This window comes from Oryx dammah, unplaced genomic scaffold, assembly GCF_014754425.2.
Source record: "Oryx dammah isolate SB20612 unplaced genomic scaffold, SCBI_Odam_1.1 HiC_scaffold_25, whole genome shotgun sequence".
In the NCBI taxonomy this organism is placed as follows: Eukaryota; Metazoa; Chordata; class Mammalia; order Artiodactyla; family Bovidae; genus Oryx; species Oryx dammah.
This window is the reverse complement of record NW_024070209.1, coordinates 66,116,827-66,129,672: the sequence shown is the minus strand read 5'-3', so window position 1 is coordinate 66,129,672 and position 12,846 is coordinate 66,116,827. Positions and strand designations below refer to the sequence as shown.

The following is a 12,846-nucleotide window of genomic DNA, read 5'->3' as shown; positions in this document are numbered from 1 at the left end:
GCCATACATTGACATGAATCAGCCATGGGTGTACATGTGTTCCCCATCCTGAACCCCCCCCCCCCCACCTCCCTCCCCATCCTATCCCTCAGGGTCATCCCAGTGCACCAGCCCTGAGCACCCTGTCTCATGCATCAAACCTGGGCTGTCTGCCAACCTTCTTATTTAATATTGTCTTGGCAACTTTGGGCCCACTACCTATCCATATAAATTTTAGAATCACATCATAAATTTCCATACAAAAACTTTTGTGATTTTGAATGGGTTTGCATACAAATCAATTTTGGGGGAAACTGCAATTTAAACAATACTGAATCATCTAATTGCAAAAATTTCAGTCTTTATATACATTAGGCTTTTCTAACAAATTCTTTCTTTCACATCTTTTATTAGATTTATTCCTAGGAACTTAATACATTTTGATGCTATTATAAATAAAATCTTTCAAGTTTTTTTTTCATAATTGTTGACTCTGAAATATAAAAATATAATTGGCCTTGTATATTGATATTTATATCGAATAGTCTTGCTAAGAACTTATTAACACTTACAATTCATTAGAGACTATTTTGCATTTTCTATCTCTATAATTAAAACCATTTGTCGACAACGTTTTATTTCTCCTTTCCAATCCTTATCCATTTCCTTTTTTTGGCTCATTATACTATCTTGATCACTAGGAAAACATTGAATAACATTAGTAGTAGAAAAGGCATTCTTGTCTTATTTCTGTTATCAGAAAGAAATGTTGAATATCTCACTTCTAAGTAGGTATTTGTTGTAAACATTTTTATAGATAACCTTTTATTATATTAAAGACATTTCCTTCTGTTCCTACTTTAAAATGAATTATCATAAATGAATGGTCAGTATTTTAAAACACCTATTGAAACAATTATATGATTTTATACTTAGTCTGATATGATTTTCTATTTAGTCTGATATGTAGTAAATTACATTACTTTTTAATATTAAACAAAGCAAGCATTCCTTGAATAAAACCAATTATTTAATTCACTTAATGAACCCGTGGTTTTTTTTTTTTTTTAATTTATATCTAAGATCAAGAGTAAGTTTTCATTCTTATATTATTCTTGCTGGGTTTCTGTATCATAAGTTGGGGAATATATTCTCTTTTACTTTTCTTAGAATATTAACACTCTGTATAAAAACTGAGTATTTCTTCTTTAAGTGTATGTGAAAGTGAAAGTGTTACTCTCTCATTCATGTCCAACTCCTTACAACCCCATGGACTGCAGCCTGCAAGGCTTCTCTGTCCATGGAATCCTCTAGGAAAGAATACAGGAGTGGGTTGCCATTCCCTTCTCAGGGGTTCTTCCCAATCCAGGGATTAAACCCAAGTTTCCTGCATTGTAGGCTGATTCTTTTACCATCTGAGCACCCAGGGAATTAGCCATTAGCCATTAAAGTCATATGGACTTAGAATTTTTTTAATGGAAGCCTGTTATTTTTATATACAATTTTTCTAATGTTACAGGATTATCCTATTTTCTTTCTTTTCTTGTATCTTTTCTACAAGTTGTATTTTCTACAAATTTGGCCATTTCTCCTAAATTTTCATATTTATTGACATAGTTGATGACAACATAGTCATTATTATCTGTAGGATGCTCTGCTGGAATGGAACACTTAATTTCCAAATGGTGAGGTACAGGCTTTTTTATTTTTCTTCCAGCCTCAGAAACTTACTCTGCTTTCTTATTGAAAACCAAGTCACAGAAATAGTAACAATTTCAAAAAGGCCAGGGGGTTCAGTTACCTGTATTCAAAAATCACCAAAGAAAAACAGCTATCTAGAATTAAAGCTCTCCAAGAATGGAATCCTACCTCTTTCCTTGGTGGTTTCATTTATTTCAAGTTCATTCATTCATTAAACAAATTTCAGATAGAAAAGTACTTACTATCAAGGAACTTACACGGCCTGGAGGAGAAGCCAATCCAGGAAAGAACCAAACACAGCCTCATGAGATAAATTCCACTGTGCGTGACACAAACGAGCACAGGGAAGGAGGGAGGGGAGGTACTGTTTTCTTTGAGGGTTGAGTTTCACATGTTCACAAGAATGGTGGAGTGGTAGGAGTTGAGGGAGCAGAGATAACACCCTGAAATGATTTATGTCAAACTAAGGAGTCGCTAGTAAAGTAATGCTCAAAATTCTCCAAGCCAGGCTTCAGCAATACGTGAACTGTGAACTTCCAGATGTTCAAGCTGGTTTTAGAAAAGGCAGAGGAACCAGAGATCAAATTGCCACATCCGCTGGATCATCAAGAAAAGCAAGAGAGGTCCAGAAAAACATATCTATTTCTGCTTTATTGACTATGCCAAAGCCTTTGACTGTGTGGATCACAGTAAACTGTGGAAAATTCTGAAAGAGATGGGAATACCAAACCACCTGACCTGCCTCTTGAGAAACCTATATGCAGGCCAGGAAGCAACAGTTAGAACTGGACATGGAACAATAGACTGGTTCCAAATAGGAAAAGGAGTACATCAAGGCTGTATATTGTCACTCTGCTTATTTAACTTCTATGCAGAGTATATCATGAGAAATGCTGGGCTGGATGAAGCACAAGCTGGAATCAAGATTGCTGGGAGAAATATCAATAACCTCAGATATGTAGATGATACCACCCTTATGGCAGAAAGTGAAGAAGAACTAAAGAGCCTCTTGATGAAAGTGAAAGAGGAGAGTGAAAAAGTTGGCTTAAAGCTCAGCATTCAGAAAACTAAGATCATGACATCTGGTCCCATCATTTCACGGCAAATAGATGGGGAAACAGTGGAAACAGTGGCTGACTTTATTTTTCTGGACTCCAAAATCACTGCAGATGGTGACTGCAGCCATGAAATTAAGACACTTACTCCTTGGAAGAAAAGTTATGACCAACCTAGACAGCATATTAAAAAGCAGAGACATTACTTTGTCAACAAAGGTCCGTCTAGTCAAAGCTATGGTTTTTCCAGCAGTCATGTATGGATGTGAGAGTTGGACTTACAGCTTTCTTTATAAGAAAGCTGAGCACAGAAGAATTGATGCTTTTGAACTGTGGTATTGGAGAAGACTCTTGAGAATCCCTTGGACTGCAAGGAGATCCAACCAGTCCATCCTAAAGGAGATCAGTCCTGGTGTTCATTGGAAGGACTGATGTTGAAGCTGAAACTCCAATACTTTGGCCACCTGATGCAAAGAGCTGAATCATTTGAAAAGACCTTGATGCTGGGAGGGATTGGGGGCAGGAGGAGAAGAGGACGACAGAGGATGAGATGGTTAGATGGCATCACTGACTCAATGGACACTGATTTGGGTGGACTCTGGGACATGGTGATGGACAGGGAGGCCTGGTGTGCTGCAGTTCATGGGCTCGCAAAGAGTCAGACACGACTGAGCAACTGAACTGAACTGAACTGAACTGAAGGAGTCTGGATAGAATGTATAATGAGGTAGCATTGACAGTTTTTAAATTATCTGATTTGCAGTGTTAGAAAGTTAGGAAAATTTTCAGACATTTCTAACGTTAATAATTTCAACAATTTAGAATTATCTAAAAGAAACAATATAATTCTACCTAGTAATAAAATGAAAACCTATTAACCTATGGAAGCTTAAAAACTAAAAGTTAAAGGCTTGAGATGAGAAGCTTACCTGTAGTCTCTCCTGAGTAAGTTAACAGAGATTAAACAGAAAAGCAATGTAATCAAACATTTCAGGTTTACAAACCTATAACAAGATGCTCCATAGGGACATTCAGGCCGGTCATCAGCTTCATCTTGACACGTGACGTTTACACCTCCATAATCACTATCACCAGGGTGACTAAAGTGTTGAAAGTGGACTGGATTTTTCCTATGAGAGTGACAAACACACTGTCAGAAAAAATAATTAATAGGGTATACTAGATTTCTAGATAAACTAGAAAACATAATAGCAAATAGCAGAAAATCAAATAATACACATCAGATTATTCCAGAACATGAACAACTAACACTACGTTGTTAAAAATAAAGCTCATGATAACTAGTCAGTGCAGAACTCTCATAGTAGCAAAATTCATTTCTGGTGACATGGGAAAAACCATGATTGTCAACAAACTGCAAACAGTACTTTAAATAGGATATATGTAACAGACTATGTAGACTAATATATATGTAGGATAAAAATATTAAAAGCACATATAGCTTTTAAGGGCTTTCCTGGTGGCTCAGATGCAAGAATCCACCTGCAATGCAGGAGCCCCATGTTCAATCCCTGGATCAGGAAGATCCACTGGAGAAGACATTGGCAACCCACTCCAGTATTCTTGCCTGGAAAATCCCAGGAACACAGGAGCCTGATGGGCTACAGTCCAAGGGGCTGCAAAGAGTAGGACATGATTGACCGACTGAAAGCATTTAATCTATTAGAAACTGAAAATGAGAAAAATTTTAAAATATATTCACTTTAAAATAGCATTAAACCTTTTATACTTTATCATAAAAACAAATCTTAACATAAATACCTATCTTCCAAAAAAAACTGATGGAGACACTGTTTTATACTTCAGAAATTTCTTTAATATCTGGCTTCATGGAGGGCATTTGGATTCTCCTATCTGCTTCTGCATTCAATCATTAACACAAATCATAAGCCTCTGGGAAGTTCTACTATACACTTGTGAGTGAGAGAATCAGAGTAGAAAGGCATATGTACACAAAGCATTATTATGAAAATGGTTTTGGCCCAACAGTTTTCCTAAAAGCATCTTGGGGACCAGGCCCTGAAAGGGCCTCTGGACCACACTTTGAGAAGCAATGTTATAAAACAGTATGTTAGTTAAAGAATCTGCCTGCAATGTGGGAGACACAGGTTTGATCCCTGGGTTGGGAATATTCCCTGGAGGAGGGCATGGCAACCCACTCAAGTATTCTTGCCGGGAGAATCCCATGGACAGGGGAGCCAGGCAGGCGGCAGTCTATGGGGTCACAAAGAGTCGGACATGACTGAAGCGACTAAACAAAGCACAGCACAGAATTTAGTGAAGCTAATTTATCAACATAAATTGGAAAAGTGGTTGGGACAAAAGAATGAAGATGTCTCAGAGGAAGAAACATCAGCAAAAATCTTCACATTAATGAAATTATCAGAGATATTTCACTATGAAAGATAAAATATTGGAAGCTAAGGAAAACTTCAAAAGGTGTATAACAATTTTTTTTTTTAATTTGTAGCACACCAGGCTCTTCTGTCCATGGGATTTCCATGGACAAGAATGCTGGAGTGGGTTGCCATTTCCTCCTCCAGGGGCTCTTCCCAACCTAGGAATCAAACCCGAGTCTCCTGCTTGGCAGGCAGATTCTTTACAATGAGCCAACTGGGACGGCCCAATTAGCTCAGGCATAGAAATGATCTTTGTTTCATATAATAAGTTATGTGAAGAGAATAGGACAAGTGCTGTTCAAACTACTCTTGATACATTGTTTTTACAAAGAAATAAAACATCTTAGTTCCAAAAAAAAAAAAAAAGTATATTAGTTTCATCTGTACTTGAATTAAAATGGAAATATATAGTATGTACTTCTTTGAGAATGACTTTTTATGTTTACATTATTACTCCATACTGTTTCATGTAACAACAGTATACTTTTATTACTGTGCAATGGTCCATTGTACGATTTTTTGTCCATTCAACGAAGGTGCCAAGACCATTCCAAAAGGAAAAAATACTCTTTTTGACAAATGGTGCTGGGAAAACAGGATATCCACATGCAAAAGAATGAAGTTGGACCCTTCACTCACGCTATATACAAAAGCAACTTAAAATGTATCTAAGACATAAACATATGACCTAAGATACTAATATAAAACTTTTAGAAGAAAATGGGAGAAAGCTTCAAGACATTGGATTTGTCAAAGATTTCCTACCAAATGCAAAGGCATGAAATGTAAAACTAGGCAAACTGGACTACATCAGAATTTAAATTTTCTTTGCATCTAAGGATGCAATTAATAAAATCAACAGGCAACCTACAGAATGGGAGAAAATATTTACAAGTCATGTACCTAATGAGTGGTCAATAATCAGAATATATACAAAGCTCCTACCACTCAATGACCAAAAAAACCCTTGAATCACAAATAAGCAAAGGAATGTCTATAATCCAAAGAAATTTCTATTCAATACACAAATGAGCAATAAGAAAAGATGCTCAAAATCAGTAATCATTAGAGAAATGCAAATCAAAATCACAATGTATCATGCTTCATACCCATTAAAATGACCATCACCAAAAAACCAGAAAATAGCAAGTGTTGGTGAGAAAGTGTAACACTTTGGGTATTGTTGGCAGAAAATGTAACACGTGTGGAGAAACTGTAATGCTTTGTGCACTGTTGACAGAAATATAAAATGGTATATCTGCTATGGAAGATAGTATGATGGTACCCCGCAAAATTAAAAACAGAATTGATCCAGCAATTCAACTTCTTTATTTATACCCAAAAATAACTGAAAGTAGGATCTCAAAGAGTTATTTTCATACCAAAGTTCACAACAGCATTATTCATAATAGCCAAGAAATGGAAGCACCCCAAATATCCATTGCAAGATAAATGGATAAACAAAACAAGGTATATACATAAAATAGAATATGATTCAGCCTTAAAAAGAAGAGAAATTCTGACTCATGTTACAACATAGATAAACTCTGAGGACCTACATAAAGAGTCGTGTCTGACTCTTTGAGACCCCATGGACTATACAGTCCATGGAATTCTCCAGGACAGAACACTGGAGTGGGTACACTTTTCCTTTTCCAGGATATCTTCTCAACCCAGGGATCGAACCCAGGTCTCCCACATTGCAGGTGGATTATTCACCAGCTGAGCCACAAGGGAAGCCCAAGAATAACGGAGTGGGTAGCCTATCCCTTCTCCAGCAGATATTCCCAACGCAGGAGTTGAACTGGGGTCTCCTGCACTGCAGGTGGATTCTTTACCAACTGAGCTATTTATTAGGGAAGCCCACATACAGTTAAGACAGTCATGAAATCACAAATATGGTATTCTTCCACTTATGCAATGTAACTATAGCCAAAATTTACTTGTTTTAATCCCTGACCACTTCTGTACTATTTTCATATATTTTAATTTCACAAATATGTTACATAACACAAAAGTTATTACTGCTTTATATACTCATATTCAATTTTATTATGCTTCTATTTTTCCCTCCTGAATGTCTATAACTTCCATACAAGGTCCCTCCTGCTCAGCAAATACTAAACTCCGTTGTTGTTGCCTAAGCTCCATGAGACTGCCCAAAGCTCTGCCTTTTCTCTTAGCCCTCAGCATGAAACATTAAAAATTTGGCAAATGTCACAATGGAAAAAGAAGCCTTAAACTGTGACTGCCTCTAATGTTCTCAAACATGGGTGTTCAGCTTTGCTAGTTGTTCTCAGTGGGAGGTTTGGTCCTCAGTAAGACACTGCACATGTATTAGAGATAAAAACCTTATTTTATATACTATTAACTCATAATTTTTTATGATCTTATTCAGATAAAACTATAAGTTTTAATTAAAGTATTAATTTCTTACATGCTAATAGCATATGTTTCAATTTCTGTCCAATTTTTAAAATCAGTTTACTAATGGAACCATATGCTATTAAACAAAAAAACTATATGACCCTAGAAGAACAAAATCTTTTAAAACAAGATTTTTGGAAACTACAGTTTCTACAAAGTTAAATGATGTTTTATTGTTTTCAGTTTCACAAAGGATTGTAAGAAGATGTGACTGCTTTAGAGAAGGGTGAACTTGATGTGCCTATGTCATAAACAGTGATTATCTGGATCTAAAATTTAGTACAGAAATCTCTGTTGGAGATACAGACTTGGGAGCTAATAGCATAACATTAAGGGGTTGAATAAGACTTCTCTTGAGCAATAATTTTCTATTATGACAGAACACGTAAATAATTGGTGGTGGCAGTGGTGGTTTAGTTGCTAAGTTGTGTCCTACTCTTGTGACCCCATGGACTGCAGCCGGCTAGGTTCCTCTGTCCATGGGATTTTCCAGGCAAGAATACTGGAGTGGATTGCCATTTCCTTCTCCAGGGGATCTTCCTGACCCAGGAATCGAACCCGAGTCTCTTGCATTGCAGGCAGATTCTTTACCGACTGAACTATACTAAATATCAGATCTAATATCACACATTAGAAACTGTACGAGGAAAAAAGTTGTGTTGGATAGAGGATGAGCAATGTAGGGAAGAATAGGCATATCAGAAAAGGGTGAGAAAAGGAACTGAACGAGTCTTTCAGCAGGAGAGAGGGAGGAAAAGGGATCGGCTCATCCAAGAGATGTAACAACAGCCTGACAGCATGGTGCATCTGCAGAGTCACTGGCAGTTCAGGGCCCTCTGGACTCTGCTAAGAAATCCAGCCTTTAGACGCTGAAGGATTCTGTAAAAGAGAGTAATACTGTCAGATTTTTTTCTCTCTTCTTCATCTTTGTTTTTATTTCCTCAGTCAGATCATTCGGGCAAGAATGAGGAAGAAATATGAACCTGAGGGAAAGTATGGAGACTTGGGAGATTATTTACTAGCTCCAGAGGAATCATGGCATGAGCTGAAGCAGTGGCATTGAGGCTGTAAAAAAGATACATTTAACTGACTGCTATGATATACATATATAACAAGAACTCAATGTAGTTTTTTTTCCCCTTTATTACAAATATAAGTGTTCTGTCTTCAAGATTTCAGTTGCAAATATTTCATGGATATTAATTATGTATATCAAAATGAGTGAAAAATTTAAAAAATTTTCATAAGCTATGACTGATTAATGTGTCATCATCAAGTATGACTGAATTCATTATGATCTTGATAGAACATTAAATCATGTTTAACAAAGACAAATGCCAGCTGAACACTGTCACGGACTGAACTGTGTCCCCCACCCTCAAACTTATATATTGAAGCCCTAACCCCTAGTGTGACTATATATGGAGGCAGGGCTTTAAAGAGATAATTCAGATTAAAGAAATTCATAAGGGTAGGCCCTTTAATCCCAAATGACTCATGTCATTATAAGATGAGGAAGAGACTCCAGGGATATGTATTCACAGAAAAAGGCCATGTGAGGACGCGATGAGAAGGCAGCATCTGTAAGCCAATGAGAGAGACTGCAGGAGGACTCAACCTGCCAACTCCTTGATCATAGATTTCTAGCCTCCTGAACTGTGAGATAATAAATTTCTGCTATTTAAACCACCTAATCTGTTTATAAATTATGTTCCATATGCAAGACTAAAGCCATCATAAATAAGACAAAATTGTGAATAAATGCATAAATTATAATCATTAAAATAGGTTATTCAAATGTTAAAATGACACTGCACTTTAAAGAGATACAACAAAGGAGAAACTAACAGAATATGTGATATACATATGCTACTGCATAGAAGATAAACTATACTAGAATGTATTTATAAGATATTTAGTTTGATAAGTTGCAATAGCAAAGAAAAACTTCTGCAATAGGGCTATGAAATATAGAGAAAACACAGTATAAACATACAGCCTAAATAGCAAAGAAAAACTTCTGCAATAGGGCTATGAAACATAGAGAAAACACAGTATAAACATACAGCCTAAAACTAATTCACAAAATATGAAATTAGAAAATATGATACAATATAATCAAATGAAGTAAGTAGAGGAGTTACCAATCAATCCAGAAAATATATATTCAGTTGTTTTAGAAGGCATCATGGTGATTTAAAGGCATTTTTAGAAAAATATAAAAGAAAAGGCACAAGTATAATAAGATGCCTAAACACAACTTAGAATTCTCTTGAGAGTTATACTGTATACATAAACTACTTATGAAGCTATCTTTGTAACACCTAAATAAGACATTAATAAGCAAGTATTTAGGTCGGAGTGATTCTGTTTTCAAGTCTGTATTCCCCAGTTCAGATTCTTGTAGTAGTCAGCGTATCTACAATGAAACATTTAATTCCCCACTATATTTTAAAACCCTCTAGAAGGATTTGCTAGAAAGCATACTGGAAAAGTACAGACCAGCAGAAACACAATAAAGCTCCTAACCTTTAGGCCAATGGGTCTTATTAGTCTTTTAACACACTATAGCATATATTTACATGCTACATGCTATTGAAATAATGGGATTATATGCTACCTGTAATTTCACTTTACCTGTAGCAGTTTGCCCCATACATGCAGGACGTTCTCTGGACCTTGTTTTCTTCAGAACCATTTGCAACTGAATCGGTTGCCTTCGCCTGCACACATTCAGGACTGGGTGTATTAGAGCTGGACTCAGGATGAGATTTTTGAGGGTCGTCACAGAAAGACTTGGTCAAGGTACTGGAACAACTCTCAGAACAACTTCTCGCCATGCCGTCTTCATCTGAACTTCCCTTAGTGATGATTTTATGTTCAGAAACCTTACCAAGTGCCTCTACTGGGATTTCACTTCTCTGTGGATTAGTCTTAGTGTTATTTACCTCTGTGTTATGTAACGTGGCTGCAGAAAATGACTGTGGCATTTCCTATAAGAAAATCAGGAAATAAATAATAAATAAAGCATGTTTCAAAGGAAATGTGTAAGTTTAAGCATAAATGCATGAAACTGTAAGATGCATGCAATATGTATATTTTAAAACTTTAAGATCCATATTTTAAAGTTATTAAAAATATCATTGTCTATGTCTCTAGTTTAACAACTTTGAAATAATCTACTGTTATTAGAAAAGGAATTTACAGCTATGTCAAACCTTTACAATCATGTCAAACATTCAGTGAAAAATCCAGAAAAATACAAATGAAACATGAGAAAATCCAACATTTGCTCATTTGAATATAATCTTTCCCCCCAAACCTACTTGGCTCTTAAATTTCCTGTTCAACAATGTACCACTCTCTTCTGCAGTGTTCTTATAATTTCTTTTAAGTACTGTAATACTTTATTTCTACCCTCTAAATCAAGATTTTTCCCCCTTCAGCTGATTGATGAAATTGATCCTCCTTCACAGAAAAATTCACATGAAAGCTATCTTATGACCAACTTAGAAAACAAGATTCCTTTGAAGTGGTATGAATAACAGTTTCAGTTTAACAGATTAAAGGTATTTTGAATCAAGTAAGCATTCTCATTAGCATTACAGAACCTTTTTAATAAGTACTTACCACAAGTACAAAGAGTAAGCCTAGTCTGTCTTATCCTATTAAAAATGACCTCTTAATTACTTATACTTCCTGTGCAGTGGAGACATTGCTCAGATAAACTCCAGTCCTCATGGTAAGGATGTGATGAAAACAGATACACACGAATGCTCCCCCCCAACGTATAACAAGAACTCATGTATGCTGGCTGTCCTCTGGAAAAAGCTGGTTTTAATGTTATTTGATATCCAACAGCTCAAATTTCTTGAAGATATTATCAACATGACTTTTTTAGACTAATTCCTTAGGTGTTTCCATAGTTTTTTCTTTTTAAGAAACACAGTAAGCCAACTTTCAAATGTTATCCAAACTGACTAAAGACCTTGCAAAAAAACCCTAGATCAAATCATGGTTCTTGTATAGTAAGATAACCAGGTGGAGCTGGCCCTCAGCTGATGGCATTCATCCACATCCTGCCAGCATATACACTCTTTCCCCTCAAGCTGCTCAACTACACCCCAATCTCATCTCCCTTTACTAGTACTACTACTAAGTCGCTTCAGTCGTGTCTGACTCTGTGCAACCCCAGAGACGGCAGCCCACCAGGCTCCACCATCCCTGGGATTCTCCAGGCCAGAACACTGGAGTGGGTTGCCATTTCCCTTCTCCAATGCATGAAAGAGAAAAGCGAAAGTGAAGTCGCTCAGCCGTGTCTGACTCTTAGTGACCCCATGGACTGCAGCCTACCAGGCTCCTCCATCCATGGATTTTCCAGGCAAGAGTACTGGAGTGGGGTGCCATCACCTTCTCCGCTCCCTTTACTATAGGACCCCAACTAGTCAGGACCTACTGTGGGGTGGAAACAGAGCAGTCCTGACCCACCTCCTTATCCACAGTCCCCGACTGGCTCAACTCTCACCAGTTTTCTTTTTCTCTGTTCAGGTAGTAATGGGATAAGTGAGCAAATCTTTATTGGCTAAGCAGGGCCAGTAAAATTTCAGTCTCTTGTTCCTGTTGGCATCTCAGAACTCCACAATAAACGCTCTCAGAGCACATCTCTTCTCTTGATTTTTGAGGGGGAGAAAATAACTTCTTCCACCATACACAGTGCTCTCCCAAATCTTACAACCTTCTTTTTCTCAGTTCTCTAAGTATAAAGCCTGGGGGAAGGGACAGTGAATTTCTCATCCCTTTCAAAAGATCCCATAGGAAAAAGCCTAGCTCTCACTGCTGGGGGTTCCTTTCAAATATGACATGCTTACAGTTAGTACTTCTGTCCCGGGTGTTGGGCCTCAGCAACAGTTTGGGGACAACAAGGAAAAATATCCCACTCCTTCATATTTATTATAGGGGAAAAAAGGACACAGCTAGGAAAGGGTTAAGTAAAGGAGAATACTTTCTTACCATGAAACACTGGGTAGAGATTGAAAACAATTAGGTAGATATCTCTATATATAAATCCCTAAGGATTTTTAAAATTAAAATATATACACATTATATACAAACACACACACACACACAGTGATTCCATCTAGGTTGTAAAAAAAAGAATTCCCTACATATCTATTTGAGTACTTACCTATGTAAATCCAAATGAAAAGATTTAGAAGGGCATAAACCAATATATCAGTATGCAACGAGATTGAAGGAAAAGGCGA

General features: G+C 36.8%; 1 protein-coding gene across 5 annotated transcripts in view; it reads right to left on the bottom strand.

Annotated features, from left to right (window-relative positions):
* The window catches only part of APLF (aprataxin and PNKP like factor), a 101,517-nt gene that overhangs the window by 27,258 nt on the left and 61,413 nt on the right, over positions 1 to 12,846 (bottom strand). For all 5 annotated transcript variants that reach the window (XM_040224086.1, XM_040224083.1, XM_040224084.1 and 2 more), the window contains 2 exons: positions 10,220 to 10,575; positions 3,740 to 3,865 (listed from right to left, as the gene is read on the bottom strand). In XM_040224086.1, coding sequence (XP_040080020.1) covers positions 3,740 to 3,865; positions 10,220 to 10,575 — 482 coding nt within the window. The remainder of the gene's footprint in view (positions 1 to 3,739; positions 3,866 to 10,219; positions 10,576 to 12,846) is intronic.